This window comes from Cavia porcellus, unplaced genomic scaffold, assembly GCF_034190915.1.
Source record: "Cavia porcellus strain 051 isolate PalLab524CR breed Dunkin Hartley unplaced genomic scaffold, mCavPor4.1 scaffold_19, whole genome shotgun sequence".
Taxonomy (NCBI): domain Eukaryota; kingdom Metazoa; phylum Chordata; class Mammalia; order Rodentia; family Caviidae; genus Cavia; species Cavia porcellus.
The window spans coordinates 15,345,423-15,358,418 of NW_026947502.1; the positions used below are offsets into that span (position 1 = coordinate 15,345,423).

Here is a 12,996-nt window from a genome sequence, read left to right on the forward strand (position 1 = left end):
TAAAGGACTTCTATATTCCTTGCCTTGTGGACCCTTCTAAAACCTCAAAATGAGTATAGCACACTCCCAAATCTCTTCCAGGACCTTTGTGACTACAAAAGTCCACTAGATAATCTCTCCTGCTTAAAATCTTCACTAAGTACACTTGCAAAGTTCCTTACAGGTTTCAGGATATATATTTCTTATGTTGCTAGATTCATTTTGCTAGTATTTTATTGAGGACTTTTATGACCACGTTCATATGGAATATTGGCAGAATATATGGTTTCTCCCTCCTTAACTTTTGAAAACAAGATGATAGGAAGCTAACAATGCTAATGTATTGCATATTGTTATCTTCAAAATAGTTGCTCAGGTTACTAGATATAGGAATCAAACAAAACAATAAAATGGAACAAAACACTGGATTTCAAAAACAAGACAGAGGGAAATCCCCCACAGTTGCTATAATACACATCATTATCTTAATAGATGCTCACACTATGTAAGCTTTAGGCTTGCAAAGTTAATCAAGCAATACAAACATTATTATTATCATCATTATTATTACCTTTTACTTCAGTTGCTATCCCCTCAGCCTGACTTCCTCTGAATTAGCCCATTGCTTAAGGGTAGCAGTGTTTGCTATTCTTGTCTCCCCGACCCCAGCACCAGCAGGCACAGTGAAGGTGTGATTTTCCCATCCCCCTGGGGGATGCTTCAGCTCCCCTCTTTAACTTTTGGGAGAGTTTGGAAAGACTGGCATTCTTTGGATATTTGGTGGAATTCTCCAATGACAATGAAGCTATTGGGCCCTGGATTTTTCTTGGTTGGCTTTTTGCTTCACTAATTGTTCTGATTTGGATGTGGTGTGTTACCAAAGATTCATGTGATGTTGGCTCTGTCCTCAGAATGAGGTGGGGCCTGGTAAGAGGAAATACATCTTTCTGTCACTCTCTGGCTTCCTCTCGTCATGTGATTGTCCTTTCTAGTAGGCAGAGAGATGCCATCCACAGTGGCCTCCCAGAAAGGCTCATGCCATGCCCCTAGGCTTCCAGTACTGTGAGATGAATAAACCTCTTAACAAAGTATTTCATTATAGTAATGGAATGCCAGATTCTTCTCTTATTACAAGTCTCCTCAGATTTTTCCTTTTTTTTTTTTTTTTGAGTCACTTTGGGAGTAGGTGCCTTTCTAGTAACATTTTTCATTTATCTGATTTGCTGATATAAAGTTATATAATTTCTTTACAAGCCTTTTTGTTTCTGTAACGTTGGTGGCAATGCTTCTCTTTCATTTTTGATTCCTTCCACCCCACACCTACCCTGGGACAGTCTAGCTAAAGATCAGTCTGTTTTATTGATCTTTTCAAATGAACAACTCTTGATTTTACTGATTTTTTTTTTTTTTCCTGAGACAGAGCCTTGCCATGTAGCCCAGCTGGTGGTCCTCCTGCCTCAGCCTCCCGAGTGCTAGAACCACAGGCATGTGCCACAATGCCCAGCTTATTTTCACTCTTGCCTTTTTATTTTCTTCCTTCTGCTTGCTTTGGGTTTAGTGTATCTCATTTCTCACTTCTTAGGGCAGAATCACCCTTTCTGCTGTTTCCTCTCAATATAACCATCTACCGTATGCATTTTCCTGTGAGCAATACCTTTGCTTCCCCCCTTACTTTGGTAAGTCATGTTTTTGTTTCATTTCTCTCAAAATACTAATTTCCCTTCTGGTTTATTCTTTGACCTATTAATAGTGGTTTGGTATTTTAAGCAATATTACTGGTAGTTGGAGTAATAATCTAGCCATTGGATTATTAGAAAAGAACACTTAACGAGACTCCTAAATTTGGGAAACAGCTTTGTGTGTCTTCATTCTGGGGGAGACAGCACTTGTGTACAAACAAGTTACCTCTTTTAACAGAAACACAAAGATATGTTTATCATATAGAAATTCAAATATAAATAGAGGAATGAATGTATTTTGAGTAGCCAACGGGGTAAAATATGCTGGTTATTGAATTGATGTCTTTGGCTTCAAACTCACCGTTCTGTCCTTTCTATGCTCTATTTCATGATGCTGGGGCTAGAACCATGCAACATGTATTTGTCACCCAACCTAGCCCTTATTTTCTGTATTTTTTTGCTTTGAGACAGAGTCTTACTCCAGTCTAGGCTGGCCTCAAACTCTTGATTCTTTTGCCCCAGTATGAGTGCAGAGATTACAGATCTGCACCATGCCTGGCTACTTCCCGGTCTGTAAATAAGAGGTACAAGATACATGGTGGAAATCTAGAGGAAGGACAAAGGACTTGCTCTTTCCTCTTTTGATTTTTGTCTCTGCAGTGATTTTTCATACTGGAAACAAGTTAATTCCAGCAACAGCAGCTGATTAGTTAGCAGTTTTTTTACACCTCCAAAACCAGTCACATCATGTCTTCTTAGAGATGGCAGCAGCAGTGGGCTGGCCCATTTTTCAGAATTCTGGGCTGTTAGGACAGTATCACTCAAGCAGAGCCTCCTCCTCAGACGAATGAATCTCATTTCCAGGAAATTCCTCATCTAAGCATTAGTAACCCCACACTTTTCTTGTTCATCCAGCCCCTAAGATGCTAACCACACACGTATTTACTCTGTCTGATATCTCAGTATTCACTTCTACTTTTTCAGTTACAGGATCCACTGTCTGGTTAGTGATTCTTCATAGTACATTGTTTGTTTAAAAAGAACCAATGGTTTTTATCTCGTGAATGGACCCTGTTTGACACATACTTATACATTGAAACTGAGATACTTACAGCAAAATGTTCACTGTATTACTCTTCCAACTTTTTGATATATTTGAAGTCTTTAGCTGCCGGGCGTGGTGGCTCACGCCTGTAATCCCAGCATTCGGGAGGCTGAGGTGAGAGGATCCTTGCGAGTTCGAGACCAGCCTGGGCTATAATGTGAGCTCAAGGCCAGCCTGAACTGCATAGCGAAACCCTGTCTCAAAAAGTCAAAAAACAAACAAACAAACAAAAAAGTCTTTGGCAATAAAGTTCATCCGACAATCTGGGCAGGGCTTTTGTTAGATGATAAATGTAAATGTTGATTCCTCCATGTAGTAAGCTGATGCCACTATTAAACACTTCTAATAGCCAAGCCAACCAAAGAACCAAACACACAAAAAGCCTAGTTTTCACTCTGTATCTAGAAAAAGTTCTTTATACATATGTATGTGCCATCAGAAGCCCATAATTAAGCAAATAAAGTATGGCCTGTGTGGGAAAAAAATAAAAAAGTTCTATAGGGAAAACCTGTTCAACTGTTTCATGATGTATGATAGAAAACTGATGGCCAGAACTGGTAAGAGTTACCCAAAATAAAATTAATGGCAGTCAAAATTTTCCCACTATTCCTTCATGATGCTGGAAACCAGGTCTACAAGGCAAGTCTTTTCATTGTATCTGACAGGAAACACGCAGGCTTGAGCAAAAAAGGGAATTTGTTACCTCACAGAACTGAAAGGAAAATACTGCATTTAGCAGCTGGAGAAATGGTATAAGGGGTCTTTTCCCTTTTCAGTGTTTGCTTCTTCCTCCAACGACTTCTCTGTGTAAGGCAGCCACATGGACCATTGGAAGATCTAGACAAATCCTGCTTGTGAAGCATCTTCCCCATGAATTCCAGCAAAATACTGGGACTGATTACCCAAGATGACGTCACGTGGACTGTCAATGGTGGAAAGATAGTTCCTCAAAAACCTGAAGTTGCTGAATGAATGCTGAGCAGGTCAAAATGTGACGATCAACTGGCCAGACTTTTGGACTCCTAAAGGGTGAGAGATACAGAGGGGACCTGGCCAGTGAGTAGCTGGGCCACCACGTGAGTCAATGTCTTAAGTAATGTTGTGATTTGTAGGGACTTTGTAAAAACAGGAGTAAAAGTAATCATAGCTCTCTCTTTAATCTCAGAAGATAAAAGTACAAAATACAATGAGTTAGACAATTGCATACTGCCTTTTGGATAAGGATGCATTTTTTTTTTTTTTTTTTGGTACTGGAAATTGAACTCAGGACCTTGCACTTGCCAGACAGGCACTGTGGTGCTAAACTATATTCCTGGCCAAGAATGTACTTTGAAACCTTCAAGTTTGACTTTTCCAAATGCTTTACACATATTTAAGCCAAGCTGATAATAGTTTGATATAACTTAATGCTTAAAACACTACACTGTAAATATCCAGGGCCTACATTTAAAAACAACTATAATTAATTCAGGTATCATAAAATGTATACTTTAAAAGTATATGTGCATTTAGTTTTAATTCCTATTGGGTTATGCCTGAAATGCTGATCTCTTCAGATACTTCAAGCCTTCAAACAGCTTTTGGTGGCTTAGAAAAGCAGCCAAAATGTCAAAAATCTAAATGCTCAAGCCAGTTTTTTATCTTTTTACTTTTTGGTGCCAGGAATTAAACTCAGGGCCTTGTGACTGTCAGGCAGGCAATTATGCCACTGAGCTCTATCCCGGGCCTAAGCCAGTACTTATAAGAAAAAGCCATTTATACTTTCTCAGTGTTTCCCTGTAATTTTTATTTTTATTTCCCTGTCTTTTTGAGACAGGTTTTGCTATGAGTTCAAGCTTAGCTTTTTATGTAGCCCAAGCTCCCCTTGGACTCATGGTGATCTTCTTACCTCAGCCTCTCAAGTGATTTCTTAAGAGTTTACTGGTTCCACCAGTTTGTCTTCTAATTCTGATGCAGGAGGTTCAGGTTGGACATTTTTGAGTCACTAATACCCTTTGTAGACCTGTTTAAAACCAGATATTTAATGTGATCCGTAATGTAAGTTTGCTTTCAACCAAACCTGCAGAGTGACATCTGCTGGTCATAGAGATTACATCTCTGTCCTGGCTGATTCCCTTTTTGAAATTTATCAGTGATCTTATGTAGTAAAAAACACACAAAAAATCCATTCCTCAGCAAAAAGGACTTATATGTAGCAATACGTGTACATTATGGTAAGGATATTTTAAATAAAAAATCAAAATCTTCAATTTGCCAATCAATATATAGTACTTATCAGGAGAAAATAAACTGTTGTAGAATTTGAAAACAAAATAAAAACCCCACTTAGTCACTTTCTTAAAATTGTCCTTTGGCCATGCATGGCAGTACATGCCTGTAAACCAGTCTACTTGCAAAGGTGCGGCAGAAGTGCAAGTTCCAGGCAGCCAGGCCACTAACCCAGTGAGCTCCTGTCTCCAAACAGGGCTGGGGGGCAGGGCACACTTTTCTAGCATGCCCAAGCCACTAGGTTCAACCTCTACTACCACAAAAAGAAGAAAAAGGCCCAAAGGGGATATTTTGTCTTTAGACTCCTGTGAGTCTTTTTTTTTTTTTTTTCTTTATTTTTTTGTGGTATTGAGGATGGAACTTAGGACCTTGTGCTTGCCAGGCAGGTGCTGCACTGCTGAGCCATATCCCCAGCTCCAACACTGACTTCTGGAGATTGGCTTATACAACAATGTGGGCTTTTTTTTGGTACATGGAATCGAATTCATGACCTTACATGTGCCAAGCAGGCACTGTGCCTGCTGAGCTATGTCCCTGGCTGGTTTTTTCTTGGCTCAATTCTTAAGTATACTGTACTATTTAGCTTGATATTCTATGCATAGCTGTCCTTTTTAATGTATTGCATCAAGTGGTTACGTAGAAACTCAGAGTTTAAAAATTCCTATGTGTTTACTAGGCAGCGGTACTTCATGTTTTCTGTTTATTTTTAAGACATGTTTTCACATGCCTCATTAAAAGTTAAAGTAGCAAGAAAAATTTTAAAACACAGAATTCAGTATACCATAATTATAAAAGGAAAGAAAACAGAATTCAGCTAAATTTTATATTGGTATTAAGAATATACAAAAAAGTTATACAAAGTGTATATGAGCTCACAGTGACTTCTGCTGTAGCTGTAGCTTTTGCTCAATGATCTCTGAGAAACGAGGAACTATTTTTGAAATGGCCACACGGATGTCATCACTCATATTAAAGCAGCTTCTGGACTTCGCTTTGAAATGTAAGAGTGCTGAGAATCCCAGCTCACACAGGTAGGTAGTTGCAAATGGCATAAGGATTTCTAGGGCTATCTTTGCCAGGTCTGGAAACACTGTCAATTGAGCACACCAAAAATCCTCAAGCTTCATCGTTTCAAATTCCACTAGGATTTGGCCACTAGCTCGTAATTCAGCGAGATCATTTTTTATGAAATAACCATCATCGACAAAGTCGAGGTTAAAAAGAAATGGATCCAGGATCCATTTACTTGCCTCATCAAGATTGCCAACAGAAAAATATCCAAGGAAGAAGTCGCTCAACTCTTGCAGATGCAGTGTTATTTCGGCCGCAATGCATATCCCTTCATTATCTGAGACAATTATTTCTTCAAGAGAAGGAAAATTGGTAAAATTTCTTTTCTCAATTCGTTTTTGCCAAAATGGAAACTTCCTAACAAAAGCAGATAACTTTTCTCTAGCTGATACCGTGTTCATCCCAATCCTCTGCACAGATGCACTAAGTTCGTTTAGGTGTTTGAAGAAATCTGCAAGGTATGCTAGGTGAATTTTAAAGTCTTTACTTTCAAAACCATCAATTAAATTACTGCTTTGGTGGTGAAGAAACTGATTTATTTCTTCATACATTTCAAAAATGTGGGTGAGTATTTGGCCTCGGGAAAGCCACCTCATTTCTGTATGGAAAAGGAGGACATTATATTCTATACCGATTTCTTCAAAGAAAGCCTGAAACAGGCGATGATTTGGTGCTCTCCCTTTGATGAAATTTATTACCCTCACCACAGTAAACAACGCATCCCTCAGTTTAAGAGGCAGTGTCTTTATGACAAGTGCATGAGGGTTCAACAGACAATGTGTCATCACGATATGAGGCACCTCTTTTGTCATACGGGCAACAAATTCTGAATTCTCTCCCAGCATAGAGGAGGCACCATCAGTACAAACAGAGCCACATACATCAAGTGCTATCTTGTGCTTCAAAAAGAAGTCTCTGAAGAGACTGAACGCATCTACACCTTTCGTGGTTAACTGCAGTGGTTCACAGAACAGGAATTCCTCCACGATCTCTTTTTCTTTCATGTATCGCACAAATGCCATGAGCTGACTGCAGTCGTCCATGTCTGTTGTCTCCGCAAGCTGAATACCTACCTTAAGAGGACTGGCTTTGATATCTTCTAGCACTTGCTGTAAGATATCCTGGCTCATTTCGTCAATTCTAGAATGGATCACATCATCTGACAAAGGTACCTGCTCAAGTTTCTTTTGTGCATCTGGTCCCAAAACTATCTGTGCTATTTCCAGTGCACAAGGTTTGACTAATTTTTCAGCTATTGTATGAGGATTCTTCTCCTTGGCACATAAATATGCAAACTGATATGATGCTTGTAATAAGGCATCCTCGTGAGCTGCCACTCCAAGTGTTTTCAAAGTTTTACTCTGATCAGACGGTGCTGGTGTGTGGCTGCTAAGATCATGCCCTGCTACACCACCATGCTGCCTGTTAAAATGGTCTGACAGTTTCGATGGCCTGAGGTCAGCATTTGAAAATACTGAGTTACACAATACACACTGCGGACGTTGAGTTCCATCGACCTCTGTTGTACAGGTGAACCAGTAACGAACATAATCATCATCCCATTTGCGTTTCTTTGACATGGTACCCCAAAAATCCTCAAGCACAGTCCAGAGATGAGATGGAACTTCCCTCTGGGAGTAAAATATAATCCACACGTTAAAAATCAATGGCTACCTGAATTCAAGCAAAATCATATCAAGTGCTATCTTGTCATCAAGTTATTCTGTATCTGCCAAGAAATGTCCTGCAACAGGTCAGTTCAAAGCTACCACAGTATGACAAACCCACCACATACAGCGAACAACTCAGCAAATGCTCTGGAGAAAATCACTTGCCAGCAAGTCAGGCATGAGAAATCTGTGCTAAGGCAAGTTATAAATAACTCTAAAGCCTTTTAGATAACTGCAGTTATAGCTTAATTTTCTTTTGGTATTTGTTCAAAACAAATTTTATATCCTCTAGGAAGGACATCACACTACCACCCTCTCCTTTCATTCTGCCCCAAAGATGTACACCTACCCTCAGATAAAAATCACTGAATTGGTGGGTATGGTGCTCCAGAATTTGAGAGGTAGAGGACAGTCTGTACTACATAGCAAAACCCTGTCTAAAAAAAAAAAAAAAAAAAAAAAACACCAAATAAAGAAAGGTTTAGTAATTCACCAAAGGGTTAAGGGAAGGGCCTATTTTGATATAGTGGTTTCCAAAGTTCTATGCCTTGGCATATAGCTGAAATAATTCAATAGAAACATTTAAATCCAAGCACTCACTTTGACCATTAAAAAAAAAAAATCACAATAAGTAAGGCAAGAATACTTACTTAATGTATTAGTTTTGTATTGGCTATGCCAAGATTAATTAACTGTAAGATATACTTTTATGTTAGTAATAAGTTGATCTGTTATACTGTTGTTATAAGGTAGTTAAAAATTGGAGGATATCTATCAATTAAAAATTAAGTTCAAAAAGTTGATCTTGCCAGGTGTGGTAGGGTATGCCTGTAATTCTAGAACTTGGGAGGCTGAGGCAGAAGGTTTGCTGTGAGTTCGAGGGCTACATAGAGAGTTTAAGGCCAGCCTGAACTACATCTTGAGACCCTGTCTCAAAAAAAAAAAAAAAAAAAGAAAGTTGACTTTAAATTGAGCATGGTGGCTTAGGCCTATAATCCCAACTCTTGGGGAGGGAAAGCTAGGAGGATCACAAATTTAAGTCCAGTCTGGCCAACTTAGCAAGACCTTGTCACAGAAAAAAAGGCTGGGTTTGTAGCTTAGTGTTAGAAGCACTGAATCCAACCTGTAATACCATCAAAAATTTAAAAAGTTCAGATCAAGTACTATTGGAATAGTACTGGGTATCAAACTCAGGACTTTGTCCTTGCCAGGCAGGCCCTTGTGCCGCTGAGTATATCCCGATCCTTTTAGTGGATCCAATAATGCATATTTACGTGCAACGTAATACATGTATAGTTGGGGAGGCAGAGGGAATCAAAGAAAAAATTTTGCTTTGGTCTTGGAAATCATTACAAGACCTATAAAGAGTTCATTCTTACCTATCCCATGCTACCCAAGTCCCTTTTAAGATATAGTTGTTTTAGCCAGGTGTAGTAGCATACACTTGTAATCCCAGCACTTGAGAGGCTGAGGCAGGAGGATCCTTGCAAATTTGGGGCTACAAAGTTAGCTCAAGGCCAGCCTGAGATGCGTAGTGAGACCTTGTCTCAAAAAAAAAAAAAAAAAAAAAAAGATATACTTGTTTTGAATGAAAGAATTTTGAAGAAAATTCACTTATTCTCCATCCCCTTTAAAAGGGAGAACAGGTGACAAGAATTTTCAGTATCCTTGGTGATGAACTTACCTAGGCTTTCTTGTGTTTTAGAATCTCAGTTTTCACTTGCTTCTCTGTGGTATTTAGGAATAACAGCCTAAAATATAAACATTAAAATAATCATCATGAGGCATTATTGGTCTAAACAGGGATGAAAATGATGTGGCTGTGTTACAAGTTTTCACTTGTTAGAGGCACAGACAGACTTCATTTAGAAGTGAAATGATGTCTGGGATTTCCTCTGCAATAATGTTTTCAGCACACATGAATACACACATAGAGTGGGATGGAGCTAAAAGATCTAAGAATGGTTTTAAGGTGGTAACTCTACGCTGGACGATGGGTACACATCATTACACTATTTTCATTACTTTTATGAATGATATAAGTGCTAATAAAAAGTAAAAAATTAGAATTTATTTTTAAAGTGGCTATGCTAAGCTATCCTGAGAGTCGAATGAACGATCTAATACAAAGTACAATGTTCTTTTTTTGCAAGTTTATGAAGCGCAAATACAAAAAGTTCCTAGTTGAGAAAAAAATCAATTGAAAGTGAACATGTACGTAACAGAAACATCTAGGAAACAACAATACGTACATGTCAGGAGGGAAACCTCCCAGGGGCAGTTGCAAGCCTAAAACCCGAAGCCGCAGGCAACTCACACTAGGCCACCGCCAGGGAGTTCAGGGTAGGCGTGGCGGGCGGAGCTGCGCCCCACGCTACATTCATCGCCAGGAGCCGGGCAGCCAGCTCCACAGAGAGAGTACCGATACCTACCTGCCAGGGCCTGGGAGGTGTGATTATGAGAACGCACGCCTAGAACCCGCTGCTGTGAACCGAGAGCCCAGACAGCGCCGCGGCGAGCAAAATGGCGAGGTCTCCGGCCGCCTCCCACCGGGCGCAGGCCGGGATGCTTGGGCTTCTCACGGGCGCCACTTCCCCTCTCCCGCTCGCCCGGGCGCCCAGAGGGCCGGAATCAGCAGAGCTGGCGGTGCCTCACGGCCAACCCCAGTGCATGAACTTGAGGGGCGCGGGGACACCAAAGCAGACTGCGACCCTGCGCGCGCCGGACCAGGATCCCATCCGGGTTCCGTGCTGCTTCCCGCCCGCAGACGGCGGCTCTCGTACGCAGGCGCAGTAGCGACCGGCTGGGGCCGGAGGGGGCTGGCGTGCGGAGGGTGCATGCGCGTGGCTCTCCATTTTTTTTTTTTTTTTTTTTTTTTTTTTTTAAGATTGGGTTTCATTGTACTGGCCACAGGGTGAATCTCAGGAGTGGAAGGCCCGGTATATACCACACAGTTTTTCAGATTCAGACAGTGAATAAAATTTTACACTGTAACAGGCTTTGAGTTTGGAGGTGGTGAAGCTGCAGTAATTACCGCGTTCTGTGGGGAGCTCAAGGGGAAAGAGAAGGACGTTCAGTGTACTCCCAGAGATTCAGACCAGTGGACAGGCATTAAACTCCATTAGGATACAACGGAGAGCCAGCTTCCAGTTTGTGGCTCTGGTTCACACAGGTGATCGCCTCTGAGTTAAAGCATGCACACAAATACCCTAAAATCCTGATTTTATATACAATTATTTTTGTCTGAGATGATGACTAAATGGCCCAACTGGCCTTAATCTTAGGATCCTCTGGCCTCAGCCTCCCAAGTATTGGGATTACAGGCTACATCACCTACACCCAGCTACAATCCTTTTTAGCAAAATGATTTAAAAGTAATAAACCCAACCTGGGACATGGTGGTGTAAGCCTTGCCTCATCACCAAGGAGGCCGAAGCAGGAGGATCATTATGAATATGAGGCCAGCCTGCTGCTACACAGTGAGTTCAAGGCCAGCCTGAATTACAAGGTAAGACCCTGCCTCAAAAGACCAAGATCAACACACACACACCCACACAAATGCAAAGGCAAAAGTAATAAACCCATATATAGCCCTCTTTATTTTTAGGTGAGTTTCTTCCAGGTTTTGGTGGTACACAACAAATACATTCATTGTAGGTATATGTACATGACACATCTTCAGTCTTTCATATCCCTTCCCTCTCCCTCCACTTCTCAGCAGAGTTCTTTTAAACTTTTAGTTCATTTTTGTAGTCTCTGAAGCATTCCACAGGACTGTTTCCCAGGAGGGGGAGAGGTTAAAATGTGGGGCAGCTGAGTCATTTTCAGGTCATGAGGGCCAACCCGATAAATGCTTAAGGCCTGGGTAAGGCCTCTGTCAATGGAAGAAATTGCCAAAGGTCAGCATCGGGGTCCAGAAATCACAGCCATAAACAGTAGCTAATGGGCAGATTTTATAATCAGAGGCACCTGGCTATTGAGACAGTCAAAGCTCATATCTGAATAGCATTCCAGATGTTAGCTTTTCCCAAAGTGAAACGAAAGACAAGACATAATTTTGGATTACAACCTAACAAAAGCTAACATGGGCTTTCTGGTAATTGTGTAATACAGAGATGGCAAACCTCTTAGAGCTCTCAATGACACAGTCAGCTGTGGCACAGGTGCCACAGTTTTACCATCTCTTTATAGCCTACTTACCTACTAAACACTTGAAATACTACAAACCACTTGCAGTTAAGTGTTCTCAGTTACATACCTTTATTAACAGAAGGTGAAATATAAAATGAACACCAAGTGTTGGCCTGCTTCAGGGGCTCACAGGAAGATTTTAGTGGATAAGGTTTTAAGGCTGAAGAACACATGTGTGCAAATAGCAACCACAGCAGGCAGCATGAAGCAGAGCAGAGCACAAAGGCGCAGAGCCAGAGCCTCCTGTCTTTATGGTGTTATTCTCAGAGGTTATCTTGCATTTACATTCTTAGCACCATAATCAGCAATGCGTGTTTACCTGTGCAAAGTTACTATACACAACTGTATTTCACTGTGCGCCTGCACCAGACAAGTGGGGTCACATCTTCTGGTGCCCTTAGATGCCCCGGAGCTTTGCAGCAACCTTAGGCTTTATGTTGAGCATCCTATGGTAAGGAATATGAAGGCAAATTTTGACCTTTTAAGGAAGAAAAGAATTAAGACCCCTCAGGGATATAGCATAGTGGCACAGTGCCTGCCTGGCAAAAGCACAAGGTCGTGAGTTTACCGATTAAAAAAAAAAAAAAAAAAAGACCTACGTATTTGCATTACTGTATTGATTTCATAGTCTGAATCTGGATACCCTGTATAGCCATAGTGTAGTATTTAACAGCTGCTCTTCTACCACCACTATTTCTGACACGCTGAGTTAACACCATATTCTACAAGTGCTTTTTGACAGACCAGAAAACTGTTAAGTAAAGGCACTCATGCTGTTTACCGCCTGTCTCATTCTGTCAGAATGAGCTTCTCCATGGTCCCAGAGGGGATCACAGCAGTCCCGGTTACTAAGACCCCACAAGCCATCCTTACAAGCCTGAAGAAACCTTCAACTTCAGGTTTTACTCCGAGTTCATTGGCATTGCTGCCAATGAAGATTAGGTACCTTGGATGTTCTAAAATCTTTTAAAGCTTAGTATCATATCTGTTACATGAAAGTCCTCACAAATAAAGAGTAGTAGTAGTATCACAA

The 12,996-nt window shown here is 40.7% G+C and overlaps 1 protein-coding gene across 1 annotated transcript; it reads right to left on the bottom strand.

Annotated features, from left to right (window-relative positions):
- Window positions 1-5,840: 5,840 nt before the first annotated feature.
- Fam200c (family with sequence similarity 200 member C) lies at window positions 5,841-10,553 on the bottom strand. The gene is made up of 3 exons (XM_005005152.4): window positions 10,205-10,553; window positions 9,457-9,523; window positions 5,841-7,733 (listed from the first exon to the last, which is right to left on the bottom strand). Exon 3 carries the CDS (start codon window positions 7,680-7,682, stop codon window positions 5,904-5,906), a length of 1,779 nt encoding a protein of 592 aa, XP_005005209.1. The 5' UTR covers window positions 7,683-7,733; window positions 9,457-9,523; window positions 10,205-10,553; the 3' UTR covers window positions 5,841-5,903.
- Window positions 10,554-12,996: the final 2,443 nt, after the last annotated feature.

Excerpts from the sequence above, each read along its gene's own strand:
- Fam200c (XM_005005152.4), bottom strand. The coding sequence starts at position 7,682 with ATGTCAAAGAAACGCAAATGGGATGATGATTATGTTCGTTACTGGTTC.